This window comes from Crocuta crocuta, unplaced genomic scaffold (assembly GCF_008692635.1).
Source record: "Crocuta crocuta isolate KB4526 unplaced genomic scaffold, BGI_CrCroc_1.0 scaffold619, whole genome shotgun sequence".
Lineage (NCBI taxonomy): Eukaryota > Metazoa > Chordata > Mammalia > Carnivora > Hyaenidae > Crocuta > Crocuta crocuta.
This window is the reverse complement of record NW_027533395.1, coordinates 2,038,222-2,053,902: the sequence shown is the minus strand read 5'-3', so window position 1 is coordinate 2,053,902 and position 15,681 is coordinate 2,038,222. Positions and strand designations below refer to the sequence as shown.

General features: G+C 40.5%; 1 protein-coding gene and 1 long non-coding RNA gene across 3 annotated transcripts in view; one reads left to right on the top strand and one right to left on the bottom strand.

The window, feature by feature from the left end:
* The first annotated feature begins 1 nt into the window (after position 1).
* The window catches only part of ARL3 (ARF like GTPase 3), a 38,320-nt gene continuing 22,640 nt past the window's right edge, over positions 2-15,681 (top strand). Inside the window, exons 1-3 of one of the 2 annotated variants that reach the window (XM_077748441.1) lie at positions 2-314; positions 6,643-6,786; positions 12,317-12,433. In XM_077748441.1, the coding sequence (XP_077604567.1) occupies positions 312-314; positions 6,643-6,786; positions 12,317-12,433 (264 nt within the window). In that variant the 5' untranslated portion in view covers positions 2-311. The remainder of the gene's footprint in view (positions 315-6,642; positions 6,787-12,316; positions 12,434-15,681) is intronic. The other variant, XM_077748442.1, reaches the window with a different exon arrangement.
* Positions 321-15,681, bottom strand: part of LOC144218508 (uncharacterized) — a 35,690-nt gene continuing 20,329 nt past the window's right edge. The window contains exons 2-4 of the long non-coding RNA XR_013331178.1: positions 8,361-8,531; positions 1,402-1,461; positions 321-1,117 (exon numbers count right to left, since the gene is read on the bottom strand). This is a non-coding gene — a long non-coding RNA (uncharacterized LOC144218508). The remainder of the gene's footprint in view (positions 1,118-1,401; positions 1,462-8,360; positions 8,532-15,681) is intronic.

Genomic DNA, 15,681 nt, shown 5'->3' with positions numbered 1-15,681 from the left:
GCCCGCTCCTTCCCGACCAATCGCAGGCGGGGCAGCGCCCACCAGCCACGTGGGCAAGATTTAACCATTCTGCGGGTCTCCGTCAGCAGGCCGCCGCCTCCAGTAGTTCAGGAGCAAGCCTGCGCAGTGGGCGGGCACTTTGGCGCGCTTGCGCGCTTTAGGGAAAGCGGGGCTGGACCACGCTCAGTACGACTGCTTTGCTCCTCCGCTGTGCGTGCGAGGGACGTCGGGGGCGGTGCCGCAACAGTTGCCCCTGGTAACGGGGGAGGCAGGAGGAGGAGGAGGAGGAGGAGGAGGGACTCAGCGGGAGGATGGTGAGTGTGGGGCCCCGGGCCCCTCCGGAGCTGGCCGGTCACCCCCCTCCCGTCCTCAGGCCCAGGGCGGGGCACTACGCGTAAAGCCGAGGAGGGAATGGGACGGTCTGGGTCCTGGATTGGTTTCGGGGGGCGGCGGGGAGCCCCGACAGTGGGCCATTGGAAGGAGACCTGGGCCTGGGGAGGAAGGCGAGGTTTGCAAGAGAGTCTGAAGCTAAGAGAAGGGGCTGGAAGTGTTTGTGGCCATCCCCGTACAGAGCCGAGGCTTCATCATTACTAAGGAGTGAGATGAGGGCGGATCCGTGTAACTGCGGAAAGCAGCCTCCGCATGCAGGCTTCGATCTCCTAGGGATTCGACTTCCTTCCCCACGCCTCTGGAAAATGGGTCCGCCGGGGCCCAGCCAGAACCCGGGAGAAGGGCCAGCGCTATTGCCTTTGAGGTCGCCCTGGCGGTACCAGGAGAGATGGTAGCCTAGCTCTCCTCTTCCTCGAGATGTGCGGGTCTCGGGGGGTGGGGAGGTGTGTAAATCCCAGGACACAAAGAGGCACTGCTTGGATGGATTTTACGCGGTCCTGGTGTCTGCATGGCGGGCGCATTTCTGCAGGAACGAGTTATTTATTTGCTGAAGGTTCTGTAAAGTCTGGTTGTTGGTGATGACCGATTTTCCTTTGAATTCTTAATCCATGTTGATGGAGGCAAATTTGCTGCCCGGTCCTTAGTATTTCATTTCAAACCTGTTGCAGCCTTTTGCGTGTGACCACACCAGAACCAAAGATATTAGTCTCATCTTGGGGTCTCCAAACTAAAAAGAATGAGAAATTAAAACTGGCGTGGCTGTCAATTGGCTTTTCTCTCTCAGACCTAATTAAAGCTTTCTCTAATTGTGAATTATGATGTGTGACAGATTTGACCATTGACACGCTCGCTGTTCCTTTTTTATTTCTGTGCAGTTATATGGAGGGTATTAAAATGGGACTGAGTAGTTTTAGAGCAAGTTAAAACAAAATTGACTTTGAAGCATTTAGAATAGGTTCATTGGCTTACCAACTGAACAGAGCCGGGCACTCAAACTTAAGAGTTACTTACCTTTTTGACTTTTAGAAATGTGGATCCATGTTCATTAATTTATGAAGAAGAGCTAGATGTCTGCAAGAGAAAAAAAATGCATGCACCTTTGGTCACATTATTCAATTGAGTAAATTTTTATAGGAAAAAAATTGGTTTTACATTGTGAGATTGTTGAAGAAGTAGAATTATCTGATCTGAAGTTGCCAATCACGTTTCACACTTGCTACATTGCAGTTTTATTAACCCCAGGCTAAACAGATTTTTCATGTTTTCTTATTATTAGTCATTTATACATGAGCTGTCCATTTAAAGGCTAAATTTTTCTCAACAAATGAATACAAACATAAATATTTATGTAGAAAATAACTAGAATTGGAATGAAAAAGTCATGCCAAACCAACAGAGAATGAGATGTCATCATGAGAGCTGGCTAACCTTTCCCAGTTTGTTTATCAATTAAGTGGACTGTGCAATTTCATGATTGTTTAATTTATAATTACAGGGCACAATAAATTAAGCACTGCTCATGTTTCCAGGTGCAAATTGACACTGTATACAGCAAATTGACAGTGCTACAACACTATTGTATACAACTGTTGTGTTCATTGATCAAGACAGACTTTGTTTTTTTTCTCTTTTCCTAAAATGAACAATATGAAATTAGGGCAAATCATTCTGGATTCCAATCTCCAAAAGTGTGAGCTATTCTTAGAATTCTTAGAACTGAAAGTGGAACATAGAACTTAAACTATCGGTGGTGTGATTAAGTGTGTCACATCTGGTATACCATGAATCCCTGTGATAACTGTACAGCTGAAGACTGAGTCCCAAGTTTTTTTTGTTGTTGTTGTTTTCTAAACCTTCAACTATGACTAATACAATCTATTTGTATTTAAAAACCCAAATGTTTCCTCTGAACATTTAGTCAGCCGTTTTATCTCCACCTTATGATATCAAATCTTTGGTGAAAAACTAAGATGACAGCAATTTTAGTGCATAAGTAATTACTAGTATTTAATAGATGACTTCTTCACACAGAAATTATTTATGGGGTACATTCTACATACATGAACCCAGTGGTAATTATCAAGCATTTTCAACATTTGAAGTTCATTCCCCAGATTGTGTTTACTGGTCAGAAAATGGTCAGTGAAGGGGGGGGGGGACGCCCACAACTACTGCTTTTAATACCTACTATGCTCCGTACTTCACATACATTACCAGTTCATCTTCATAGCATTTTTCTTAAGATAAAAGTATTGTTCCAGTTTTCTAAATGCCCAGGATTATATATATAAGGAAGCTGAATTCAAGTCTATGAAATCCCAAAGCCCTTAATACTGTTGCTGTTGTTTAGGTTTATATATTTTTAGTAATCTCTACCCACAGTGTGGGGCTTAAATTTAGGACCCCAAGATCAAGAATCACATGATTTACTGACTGAGCAGCCAGGTCCCCCCCCCACCCATGCATAAAGTTCTTATTGGAACTCTGGTGAGGTGGAAACCCACTGCCCCTGAGGATATGCCCATATTTTTTTTTCATAATTTTANTGCTCCTATGCCTCAGCATTTCTATATCCCTTGGGTAAATTCCTAGTGGTGCTATTGCTGGATATGCCCATATTTTTATTTCTCACGAAACATTATATTTATTTAGTAGAGAGATGAGGAGAAAGAAGACAAATTTGGGTGAGGCTCTCCCTATCAAAGCTATATAAAGGTATCAAAGTTAATAAGGTCTCACTAAACAGCATATTTTTTTTTGTTAAAGAGGTAAAAATAAATTGAAGTCAGTTCCATTCAAGCTAGTTGGGGGGGGGGCACAGGGTGCTGGATTGAGCAACCCACTTCGACTCAGGTCATGATCTTGTAGTTCGTGGGTTTGAGCCCCGCATCGGGCTCTTCTGCTATCCATGCAGAGCCAGCTTCAAATCCTCTGTCTGCCCGCTTCTGCCCCTCCCCTGCTTATGCTCTATCTCAAAAATAAACATAAAAAAAAAAAAAGCTAGTTGTGGGGAATTTGTACCTGACAGTTGGCTTACTAATTTTAATATTTAAATTTTAACTGCTCCTCACAGCCACATACACTTTCCATCACACTACCATCACACTCCTCTCCCCCCCTCCACCACTCCAGTTTCTCTGAATGACCTAGTTTGTATCATTTTAGGTCAGTGCACCATGCCTCCGCCAGTACTGGAGTTGAAGCTGATTTTGTGGCAGATAAAATATCTGTAGTCAATAGCACATCTATTCATAATTTGTCTGTAGAAAGTTTAAATATTTTGTGGCTGAGTCAGACCACTTCTGTCCACCAGGGTGCAGATAACTTACATCTACACATGCTGATTACAGACTTTATACAATTAACTAAAGTTCTGATTTCTTAAATTGCCTTTATTCAATGTCAGAAGAATACATACACTACATGGAGAGCATGTCTGGTTTGCTCACCGTTGCACTTGGGGCACATGGTCGGTATTTAATGTGAATGAAGAAATGAATGAATATTTTAACCAAAAAATGCACTTTAAAAATTCAGTTCCTTATGTTTATATGCAAAACTTAGGCCCATAATAAAATTAACTTCTGATAGCTGTCTCCCTTCATTTGACATTTAAAATAAAGTACAGACACTTATGTTTAGAAAGCTAGAGTGGACGTATTCATCTCTCTTTCCTCCAGCCTCTTAAATCAGCTTACTTTGTACCTTTCAGGCAGAACTCTGATATCTATAAATATCCTCTTCCCTATTTAGCAAACCCTGATAATCCTGTGATCCCCTGTCCTCAGTAGTTGGGTTAATATGATGCTGTATTGTATTTGCATTTGTCTTCCCTAGACCATGCTTCACGTGCCATCTATCACTTTGATAGAAGAAAACAGTAGCTAATTTTCCATTTCTCTGTAATTTCACTTAAAGGTAAAGCATGTGAAATTATTTTTCCTCAAGGAAAATTACTCATTAGAAATGTAGACGTATCCTTTTTTATACATTAATTTAACGAAGCTTAGGTATAGTTAGAATGGTTTTCTCTGCTTTGCTTCTTCCCTTTTAAAATGAAATTATTTTCTCTTTTCAGTTTCAAATAGAGTTAGTATGTAACAAGTCTCAGCCTGCCAAAAGCAGTATTTTTTTAGAAAGCAGTGTTTTTATTTACTGGCTTGTTTTAAAAGAAGAGACACATGAGAAAAAACCTAAAACATTCATTTTGAACCTTGAAAACAGTTTATAGAAATATCATTCATAATTTCTACCCTCATAGATAATGCATGAGAAGAATTTTACCTATACTGTCGTTTCATATACTGACGTGATAAATTCTGGTTATTTTAGAATTTTATTGGAAGAGGTAATAAGGACATCTAATCAAGAACTCAGGATGAGTAGTACAATGTGTTTTCCCTGTTCTAGGCTTTTTATATTACCAGTCCCCTGAGGATCTCAGAATTCTAATTTTAACTGTTCTGAAAGGTGGTATTATAAATGAGTGATTGCAATGTAGCTAATAGAAGCCAGGGAGACTTCTCATAAATATAGTTTAAAAAAGGAATGGTGTCAAAGTATTCAAGGCCAGATAAGATAAAAACAAAAGAAAAATGCCATGCCCTTTAAAAAAAAAAAAAAAAGTCCTGCCTATCTGTTTGAAATCTGTTCAATCACTCTTTCCTAAATCTTTTGGTGTAGATTTTGTTTTTCTGTTTTAAACTAAATCTTCCATTTTATTGCTGGAAAAAAAATTGAGGCACAGAGAGGTTAATGTAATCCTTAAAAGTCAATAAAAATACAAAATACTGGAGGTGGTAAACAACAAGTCTCTGAGGCAGAAAGGAATTCTTAATAATTATGCATATTTGCATATCATTGTGCAAAGACTCAATTGTTGAGAATTATTTCACAGAATTATTATTTGATCTTAGTGAAAAGACTGGCTTGAATTATCGCCTGGTACAATAGGGATAAAAAAATATATAACCATTTTATATAATTCTAAGACTCAGCTTGAAGGAATTTCTGCTTGGGCTGGGAGATTAGATTATATGCCCTTTAAACTCTGGAATTCTTTGATTCCTGTTGTAACTCATACCTCATTGGAACAAGATTGTCAGCTGCAGGACAGAACAAATAACCATCTTACAAGATTCTTCTTAGGCTTATAGCTAAAAACCAATATGACTTATTTCCAGCCATTAACAAAATAATAAAAACAAGAAACAAATATCAGATTACTAGTGAAAAAAATACTCTGGTTAAATTTTGAGGCTCCTGGGTGGCTCAGTCCGTTAAGCCTCAGACTTCAGCTCAGGTCATGATCTCATGGTTCGTGGGTTCGAGCCTCACGTCAGGCTCTGTGCTGACAGCTCAGAGCCTGGAGCCTGTTTCAGATTCTGTATCTCCCTCTTTCTCTAACTCTCCCCTGCTCACGCTGTGTCTCTCTCTCTCTCTCTCTCAGAAAAAAAAATACTCTGGTTAAGTTTTGACTTTTTTTATTCATGACTGACTTTGACAATTTTCTAATTTCTCTGTTGTATCAGATTTTTCATCTGAAAAACATAATTTATACCATGCACCTATCTTATAGGGGTCTTGTGAAAATTAGATAATAGAGATTGTGTTTTTTTAGATGATGATTTTTTTATGGTAGAGTATTTTGAATGATGAAGTCTTAAATGTAAACTGAAATAAAGTTTTAAACAGAGCTCAGATACAATTTTATACAACTTTGTTTTTGTTTTTTTCATATAGCACCTTAAAATCTTTAACTTACTGGGTGGATAATTGTATTTAACTCAACAACTATTATCTAGTGTCTATCTAATAAGTGCCAGGCATTTTGGGAGACTGAAGCTATAGTCCTTACCTGCAAGAAACTTCACTCTAGTAAAGGCGAAAAATACAAAAATCAATGCACTGTAGTCTGATATGATATGTGCTCTACTAAGTGTACAGGAGGGGCTTTAGGAGTATGAGATGAGTAGTAGTTCATGCTCCCAGAAGATTTGGGGGGACTGCTAAGCTGGATTAATAGGAGGAGCAGGATTAAGCCATGGTATTTATTAAGTTGCCGAATTTACTGAAGTACTTCTGCCAAAACTTAGAAGGAGGAGGCAAATGGAATAAATGACTTTCAACTGGAAAGTAATACTATGAGCTCTCCACAACCAAGAACTTTTTTCAAGGAGAAGATATTCTGATATCTAGTAATATCAAAGCCAGTGCCCCAAAAGTAATCTGTTTTCTTCATGGTTGTTTAAGGGCTTGCTCTCAATTTTACGCAAATTGAAAAGTGCACCAGACCAGGAGGTGAGAATCCTTCTCCTGGGCTTGGATAATGCTGGCAAGACCACTCTCCTGAAGCAGCTCGCATCTGAGGACATCAGCCACATTACGCCTACACAGGTGAGCATTGCCCCGGCCCCAGGTGCTCGTGTGACAAAAGGAGGGTGATCATAGCAATGTGGAAGACAAAATGCAAAATACAATTTTGTCCACCCCCAAGTTTTGTTACTGAAGAAAAGTCTATACAATTTAAAAATAATCTAATATTTCAAAAATCTATCAAGAGATTCCATAGATATGAGGTACTTAGAGTAGTTAAAATCATAAAGACAGAAAGTCGGATAGTGGTTACCAGAGGCTGGAGACAGGGAAGAATGGAGGAGTCATTGCTTAATGGGCACAGAGAGTCAGTGTTGCAAGGTGAAAAAGGTTCTGTGAATGGCTGATGGTGATGGTGTAAAGGTACTTAGTGCCACTGAACTGTACAGTTAAAAAGGGTCAGGGGGTGGGGCGCCTGGGTGGCTCAGTTGGTTAAGCATCCGACTTCAGCTCAGGTCATGATCTCACAGTTTGTGAGTTGAAGTCCCGTGTCAGGCTCTGTGCTGACACCTCAGAGCCTGGAGCCTGCTTCCGATTCTGTGTCTCCCTCTCTCTGCCCCTCCCCTGCTCGTGCTCTGTCTTTGTGTCTCAAAAAATAAATAATAAAACTTTTTTTTAAATGGTTAGGGGTGCCTAGGTGCTCGGTTGGCTAAGCATCCGACTTCAGCTCAGGTCATGATCTCACAGTTCTTTGATTTGAGCCCACATCAGATTCTGTGCTGACAGCTCAGAGCCTGGAGCCTGCTTCACATTCACATTTTCCCTCTCTCTGTTCCTCCCCCATTCACGCTTGCTCTCTTGCTCTCTCTCTCTCTCTGTCTCAAAAATAAATAAATATTAAAAAAAAATTTTTAATGAAAATGGTTAAAATGAGGGACACCTGGGTGGCTCAGTCGGTTAAGTATCCAACTTCAGCTCATGTCATGATCTCCTGGTTTGTGGGTTTGAGCCTAGTGTCAGGCTCTGTACTAACAGCCTGGACCCTTCCTTGGAATTTGTGTTTCCATCTCTCTCTGCCCCTGCCCTGCTCACACTCTGTCTCTGTCTCTGTCTCTCTCTCTCAAAAATAAATAAACATTAAAAAAAAATTAATGATTAAAATGATAAATTTTATATTTTACCATATTTTAAATAAATCATTCAAATAAGCATAAATATATCAAGATACAATTTCTCAGCTCTAAGTGATTACTTTTATTTACTTAATGTTTTTTAATGTTTATTTTTTGAGAGAGAGACAGGACACAAGTAGGGGAGGAGCAGAGAGAGAGGGAGACAGAGAACCTGAAGCAGGCTCCAGGCTCCAGCTGCGAGCACAGAGCCTGACGCAGGGCTCAAACTCAGGAGCCATGAGATCAAGACCTGAGCCGAAGTTGGATGCTTAACTGAACAAGCAACCCAGGTGATTACTTTTTAAAAAAATAGCTTAATCTTCTGATTATGAAATTAATACATGTAGAAAATACAGAAAGTATAAAAGATAATAAAAAAACAAAAAGTAATGTGAGAAAAACTACTGTAAATATTTTAGTGTGTATTTTTCAAGCTTAATAAACTACAAATATACATATATCATTTTTTAAATTAAAAATTACCTGGGGACGCCTGGTAATTTGGTTGGTTAAGTATTCGACTTCAGCCTAGGTCACGATCTTGCCAGTCCTGGGTTCAAGCCTCATGTCCGTCTCAGAGCCTGGAGCCTATTTGGGATCCTGTGTCTCCTTCTCTCTTTCTGCTCCTTCTGCATTCACACTCTGTCTGTCTCTCTCAAAAATAAACATTAAAAAGAAATGTTTTTTAAGTTACCTGTATTTGTTTAATCCAGCCTATTTCCTAAGGCTAAGCAAGCAAAATCTAACAGTGGTGCTGCCAGTGTAGAAGTTAAAAGACAAACGCTGAGTGGAACAACACTCTTTCTTTAGACCTCCTTCCCTGCAGGAAATCCCCAGAAAGCTTGACCTTTGGCCACCTCATTGGGTTTCCTAACTAGAGGACAACCCTGTTGGTCTTAGGCACTTTAAAGTGCATGAGCATTAGAGGTTTTAGCAAAACCAGAGGTTTGTTTTTTTTTAGCATTTTCCATCACCGTACTGTGATATGCGTTTGGTGTCAGGTTTGAGTGGCTATGCCACTGTGTACTTCACAGCTTGGGGGTCTTACTGATCTGCAACTTTTTGCAGAAAAGTCATTTCAATTGCTACCAAATGAGCAATTTTACAGCTTCTGAACAAATTTAATGTATAGCCTAAGGAGGAGCAAATTACAGTAGTCTAGCCTAGAAAGGCTGAAAACACATATTAGTGTGTCAGGATTTCTGCCAGAAAAAGAAAAGTCTAGGGTTTTTTTTCTTTTTAATTGAGTATTAGCAGTAGGCTATATCTCCTAAGAGTAGCACTAAAATGAGGACATCTACACTGTGAACATGGAAATGAACTCTTAAGTTATGGACTCAAAGTTCCAGTTCTAACTTTCAGGCTTTATTTGATGTGTTATAGGTGACTTCGTTATTATATGATGTCAAGGTTGCATATTTATTCTTTAAAAGCAAGCTTTCATTGTGTTTTTGTTTAATATCAGAAAAAGCAATAGCTGCTCATTATAGTAAATTTATAAACTATAAATAAGTAAAATTGTGAAATAAGAAATCACCTATAATGCCCAAACATAACCACTGTTAACATTTAGGACTGTATCCATTCAGGGGTTTTTTCTATGCATGTATATGATAGGTATATTTAAAAATTTTATATTGGGGGCACCTGGGTGGCTCACTTGGTTAAGTGTCAGATTTTAGGTCAGGTCATTGTCTCATGGTTTGTGAGTCGAGCCCCCCATTGGGCTCCCTGCTGTCAGCTTTGGATCCTCTGTTTCCCTCTCTCTCTCTGTCCCTCCTGTGCTTGCATGTGTGTACACATACATACACACACTCTCTCTCCAAAATAACATCAAAGAATGTGTATAAAAAATAAAGATTTGGGTCGCCCTGGGTGGCTCAGTCGGTTGAGCGTCTGACTTCAGCTCAGGTCATGATCTCACGGTCCGTGGGTTCGAGACCCGCATCCGGCTTTGTGCTGACAGCTAGCTCAGAGCCTGGAGCCTATTTCAGATCTGTATCTCCCTCTCTCTCTGATCCTCCCCACTCATGTTCTGTCTCTCTCTGTCTCAAAAATAAATAAACTATAAAAAAAAAAGAAGCTTCTAGGGGACAAAAAAATTAATAATAAAGATTTTATTTTTAAGTAATCTCTAAACCCAACATGGGGCTCGAACGTACAACCCCGAGATCAAGAGTTCTACGCTGTATGGACTGAGCCAGCCAGGCCCCCTATGATGTATATTTAAAACAAAAGATAGGGTGCCTGGCTGGCTCAGTCAGTAGAGTATACGACTCTTGATTTCAAGGTTGCAGGTTCGAGCCCCATGTTGGGTATAAAGATCACTTAAGAATAAAATCTTGGGGCACCTGGGTGGTTCAGTCGGTTAAGCATCTGATTTTGACTCAGGTCATGATCTTGCAGCTGGTGAGTCGAGCCCCACATCAGGCTCTGGCTGGTAATGTGGAGCCTGCTTGGGATTCTCTCTCTCCATCTCAAAATAAATAAACTTTAAAAAATAAAAATAAATAAAATAAATTCTTAAAATAAAAAATAAAAATGATACCTAGAAAATATACTATGACATCATTTTCACTGAATAATGCATTTTGAACATCTTTCTACATTGATATATATATGTAAATACTTATGTAATACACAAANCCATGAGATCATGACCTGAGCTGAAGTCAAACGCTCAACCGACTGAGCCACCCAGATGCCCCTGTAATACCCAACTCTAAATGTACCCATTCATTATTATTTCCTTAGAATAATTTCTTGGTAGACTTGTTGGGTCTGACGACTTACAAAAATATTTTTCTTTTGATAACTTACAGAATTTTAAGGTAGTTGATACATACGGTCAAATTCCAGAAGTTTCTCTTATTTACTGCCTGCTTCATTCCAGAAAGATTTGACGTTACTGGCTTTGACATTTACCATTGTAGTTAAGTGTAGGATTTTCAAGCACACAAAAGTGGCTTATCAATGAGTCAGAATGAAGCTGCCTTTTACAATAAGCTTAAGCCACTTCCCTTTAGAGTTCTTAAACTTTTAATTTATTCAATCGTTGGCTTCTTATAGGAGCTGTAGTCAGCGTCATCCCCAGGTATCCTCTAGTGACTATTTACCCTCAGTGGAAACTGGGTGGCAGTGTTCCTGTGCTGTCACGCTGTGCCTTGTCCTTCTGTGCTAGGCAGTAGTGTTGGCAAGCTGCCAGATGAGGCAAATGTTTATGGAGGCATCCCCAGGCCCACTTCACTCCAGTTATTCTGGATAAAATGTCACTTCTGTGGTAGCAAGCTGTTGATTGAATTTTTCAAGTCCTGATTTCACTATATCATTCTCAGAAAAAGATTTATTTTTTAATTATTGCTCATGAAATGCCTTCTCTCCGAACCCCAAAGGTCTTGTTAATTTGTTTCTGTGCACACTAACTCCCAGCTCACAGTTCCACCTGCCTCTGATCTACTCACCTTCCTCGAAGTTCTACCTTGAGTCACTGTCCTGAAAATGAATGCTTTCTTTCAAGTTCATCAGAGATGCTTATTAAAGAATAGTTTCAAATGCCTGCTTGTTTATTTTCATCCCTGCCTGTAACTGAGGGCTCCACTTCAGAGTCTGAACATGCTGTTCTCGCAGGCCATCCTTTCCTTGCTGGGCTAATACTCCAGTTACAAGCCAGCTTCTCCCGTAGTGTTTTGACTTCAGTTCCTTCCTTTTTCTGATTAATCCATATGAGGAAATTTTTAAAAGAATCCTGAATTCCAGATTGTAACTCTTGCTTTTTAAAAAAAAATTTTTTTTAACATTCATTTTTGAGAGACAGAGTGTGAGTGGGAAAGGGGCAGAGAGAGCAGGAGACACAGAATCTGAAGCAGGCTCCAGGCTCCCAGCTGTCAACTCAGAGCCCGACGTGGGGCTCGAACTCATGGACCGCAAGATCATGACCTGAGCTGAAGTCAGTCGCTCAACTGACTGAGCCACCCAAGTGCTCCAACTCTTGCCTTTTTTAAAACTTAACAATCTGTTCCATTCTGTTGAATCTTCAGATTCAGCTTCTGGTTTTTTTTTTGGTAGTTAAATGTAAATGTTCTGCTAAATGGTACCATCTTGAGGATCCATCAGGAGGTGGGGTCTGGGTTGATTATCAGAGCTATTCTCATTCCAAAGTGTCCTCAGCAGGTGTGTGTGTTGTACATGTGTGTACATGTATATACACTTATTAGAGAAAGTGCCACGTTAGCCATGACATTAATACGGACTCCAAACCTGAATGAAGTAAACATGTAAAAACACTTTCTTTCTTCCTTATTGTAGCAGACTATTTTCAGTATTACCAGTATCGTATCTGGCAGAGTACCTCATAATTAATAAAAAACATAGCTGTTAAATGTAACTGTTGGAATTATGATCTCAAAGCTTAATAAAGCTTGGTGTTTCCTCTGTTTCAGGGTTTTAACATCAAAAGTGTACAATCACAAGGTTTTAAACTGAATGTATGGGACATTGGTGGACAGCGAAAAATCAGACCATACTGGAGGAATTATTTTGAAAATACTGATATTCTTGTAAGTACTCCTTCGGAGGCATTAATTCATAGTCTTTTCTGCAGTATGTTAGGAATATTAACACTCTAATGTTCTTTCTTCTTAGTCCTTCCATTGCCGTAACATTAGTCACTATGCATTTAGGACTAGCTGGAGGCTGCAAATTATGAGAAACATCTTTTTTGTTGTTTTGTTTTTATGTTTGTTTATTTTTAAGAGAGAGAGACAGAGCATGAGCAGGGGAGAAGCAGAGCGATAGGGAGACAGAATTTGAAGCAGGCTCTAGGCTCTGAGCTGTCAGCACAGAGCCTGATGCTGGGCTTAAACTCACAGTCTGCAAGATCATGACCTGAGCAGAAGTCGGACGCTCAACTGACTGAGCCACCCAGGCGCCCTGTATAACTTGTATAAGAGTTTTGCTCTTGCTCAGCAACAACATTGTGCCCACATTCACCTTGGCAAAATATTTATTATTAATCACCATAGTGATTTGAAAAGCAGAGGGAAATCAGAAGATCGTGCCACTGACTCCATCATCCCAAAGAGGCAACCAAGATGGTGGAAGTCCTGGAAATAATGATGCATAAGGAATGGTTGAAAAGACAGATGTTCTTCTTAAAAAAGAAACTTGGAACTGTTTTTTTGGTTGCTTTAAGAGCTATCAAGTCAGAAAGATTACCTTCATCATGAATAGTTCTAGAGGACTGAGGGAGAAGCAATTTGGTGTTAGGTGGTAGAGTTTAACTCAGAACAAGGAAAAAGTCTATCATTTTAACTGTCTAGAAGTAGAAGCAGTTGCCTCATGCATTAGGAATTCCCTGGCTCAGGCAGCATTCATTCAGGAAGGGGCTGAGATTTTAGCTCCCAGCTCACTGTCCCCTTCCATAGGACCACCGTTTCAGAATCCTGGAGATTTCACTATCCTCATACTTGATTTCTCCAACATCTCAGCTTCTCCATTCCTTCACCTCCCCTCCAGGGATTTTTCTCTCCCACCCCTACCTCAGCTTCTCAATGTCATGATCATAGCCTAAAACCAGGGGGTCTCATGAACTTGGATAGGAAAAAGAATTGCATATTCTTTTCTTTAAACTCTAATGGAAAGCTTGAATTTACTACAGTGCTGCCCATAGATAAAAACAGACATGCTGCTAATGTTGTTTACCAAGACATCATCCCACATCTCAAATAACTTCACTGTCTGCTTCTGCTTCCTATGTGTCTTTCTACTAGATCATTCCATCAGCATGCACACAGCCTATGATTTCTCTTGTTCAGAAACAAAAAATCTCTTGTCCTAACTGTGTATCCCATCTAGTCCTAGTCTTCAGTCTCTCTTTATTTTTATTTACTTTTTTAAGTAGGCTTTACACCCAGGGTGGAGCCCAGTGTAAGGCTTGAACTCATGACCTGAGCTGGGGCACCCGGGTGGCTCAGTCACTTAAGTGTCCAACTTTGGCTCAGGTCATGATCTCATGGCTTGTGAGTTCGAGGCCCACATTGGGCTTCATGCTGACAGTGCAAAGCCTGCTTGGGATTCTCTCTCTCCTTCTCTCTGCCTCTCCCCCACTTGCACACACTGTCTCCAAATAAATAAACAAAAATAAATAAATTTTAAAAATACATTAAAAAAAAAAGACCTGAACTGAGATCAAGAGTTGGACACTTAACTGGCTGAGCTACCCAGGTGTGCTCCTCAGCCTCTCTTTAAAACAAAATTCTGTTAAAGAGTTTTTTGAGGGGTGTCTGGGTGGCTCCGTCGGTTAAGCGTCCGACTTCGGCTCAGGTCATGATCTCACAGTTCATAGGTTCAAGCCCCACATCAGGTTCTGTGCAGGCAGCTCAGAGCCTGGAGCCTGTTTCCGAGTCTGTGTCTTCCTCTCTCTCTGACCCTCCCCTGCTCGCGCTGTCTCTCTCTCTCTCCTAGAAATAAATAAAAATATTTAAATAAATAAATAAATAAATAAATAAAATGTTATTTAAAAAAAAGAGTTTTTTAAGCTCTCTGTCCTCACTTCCTCCTCCCATTCTCTTGAACTTTCCATTCAAGCTCACCAAGAATCCACATTGCTAAGGTTTTCCATCCTCCTCTTACTTAACCTAGTCACACAGTTAATGAAGTCCATCTTGCTGTCCTTGAAATTTTATCTTCCTCTGTTTTCCAGAAAACCATTCTATCTCAGATGTTACTCCTCTCTCACTGGCTACTCTTCTTTAGTCTCCATTGCTGTTTTTCCCCTTGTTTCCCAACCTGCAAATGTTGGAGGGCTCTGGAATCCAGGCCTGTGCTTTTTCCTCTGGAAGTTATGGCTTAGGTGACCTCATCTAACTTCAGGGCATTAATTGCCACCTACATACTGGTGAATCCCAACCCATTATCTCCAGCAGGAAACTCTCCCCTGAACCTCAGTTTCATATATAGCCAGCTGCCTATTTGACATTTCCACTTAAGTGGCCGGTGAGTCTCTTCAGCCTCAGTAGGTCCAAAACCAAATTCCTGTCTCCATCCACCCCGCCCCAAATCTCCTCCTTCTACAGTCTTCTCAGTAAATGACAGTTCCATTCATCCAAAAGCATTGGAGTTATCGTGGGCTCCTTTTCTTCTCACCTCCCACCTCTGACATCAGCCAGTCCCGCCATTTCTACTTCAGACTATTTCTAGAATCCGACCACTGCTTTCCATCCCACTGCTACTGTGTGTTGATTATTGCCGTGTCATCCTCACGAGTCTCCTTGCTTCTGCCTTTCCTCCCTCAGGTCTCTTCTCCATGCTGTATCTATAGTGATCCCATTCAAACAAACTTCCTCATCTCAGAATAAAGCCAGCAGCTTTACAATGGCCTACGGGAACCCCTACCTTCGGGCTTGTCTTACCTGTCTCATCTTCCCCCTGTCTAGCTTGGTGCCAGCCGCCCCAGCCTGCTTGCTGCTCCCAGAACATTGGCATACTCCCACCTCAGGGCCTTGGTCATTGCTGTTTGCAGTGCTAGGATTCTTTCCCCTAAGATATTCTTGTGGCTTATTCCCTCACCTCCTTCAAGTCTCTGCTCACATGTCACTTTTACCACTGAGACTTTCTCTGATTAGTATATTTAAAATTCTGGCTCCTATCCCTATCGTTCTGGCACTATAATTTTTCTTTTTTTTTTTTTTTTTCCTTTGATCAGACCTATCAGTATCAGACATGTTTTTATTTATTACCCTTCTCCCTCCTGGAATGTAATGTCCACAAAGACAGGGACTTTGCTTCCTCCCCCTCCCCCCCCCCC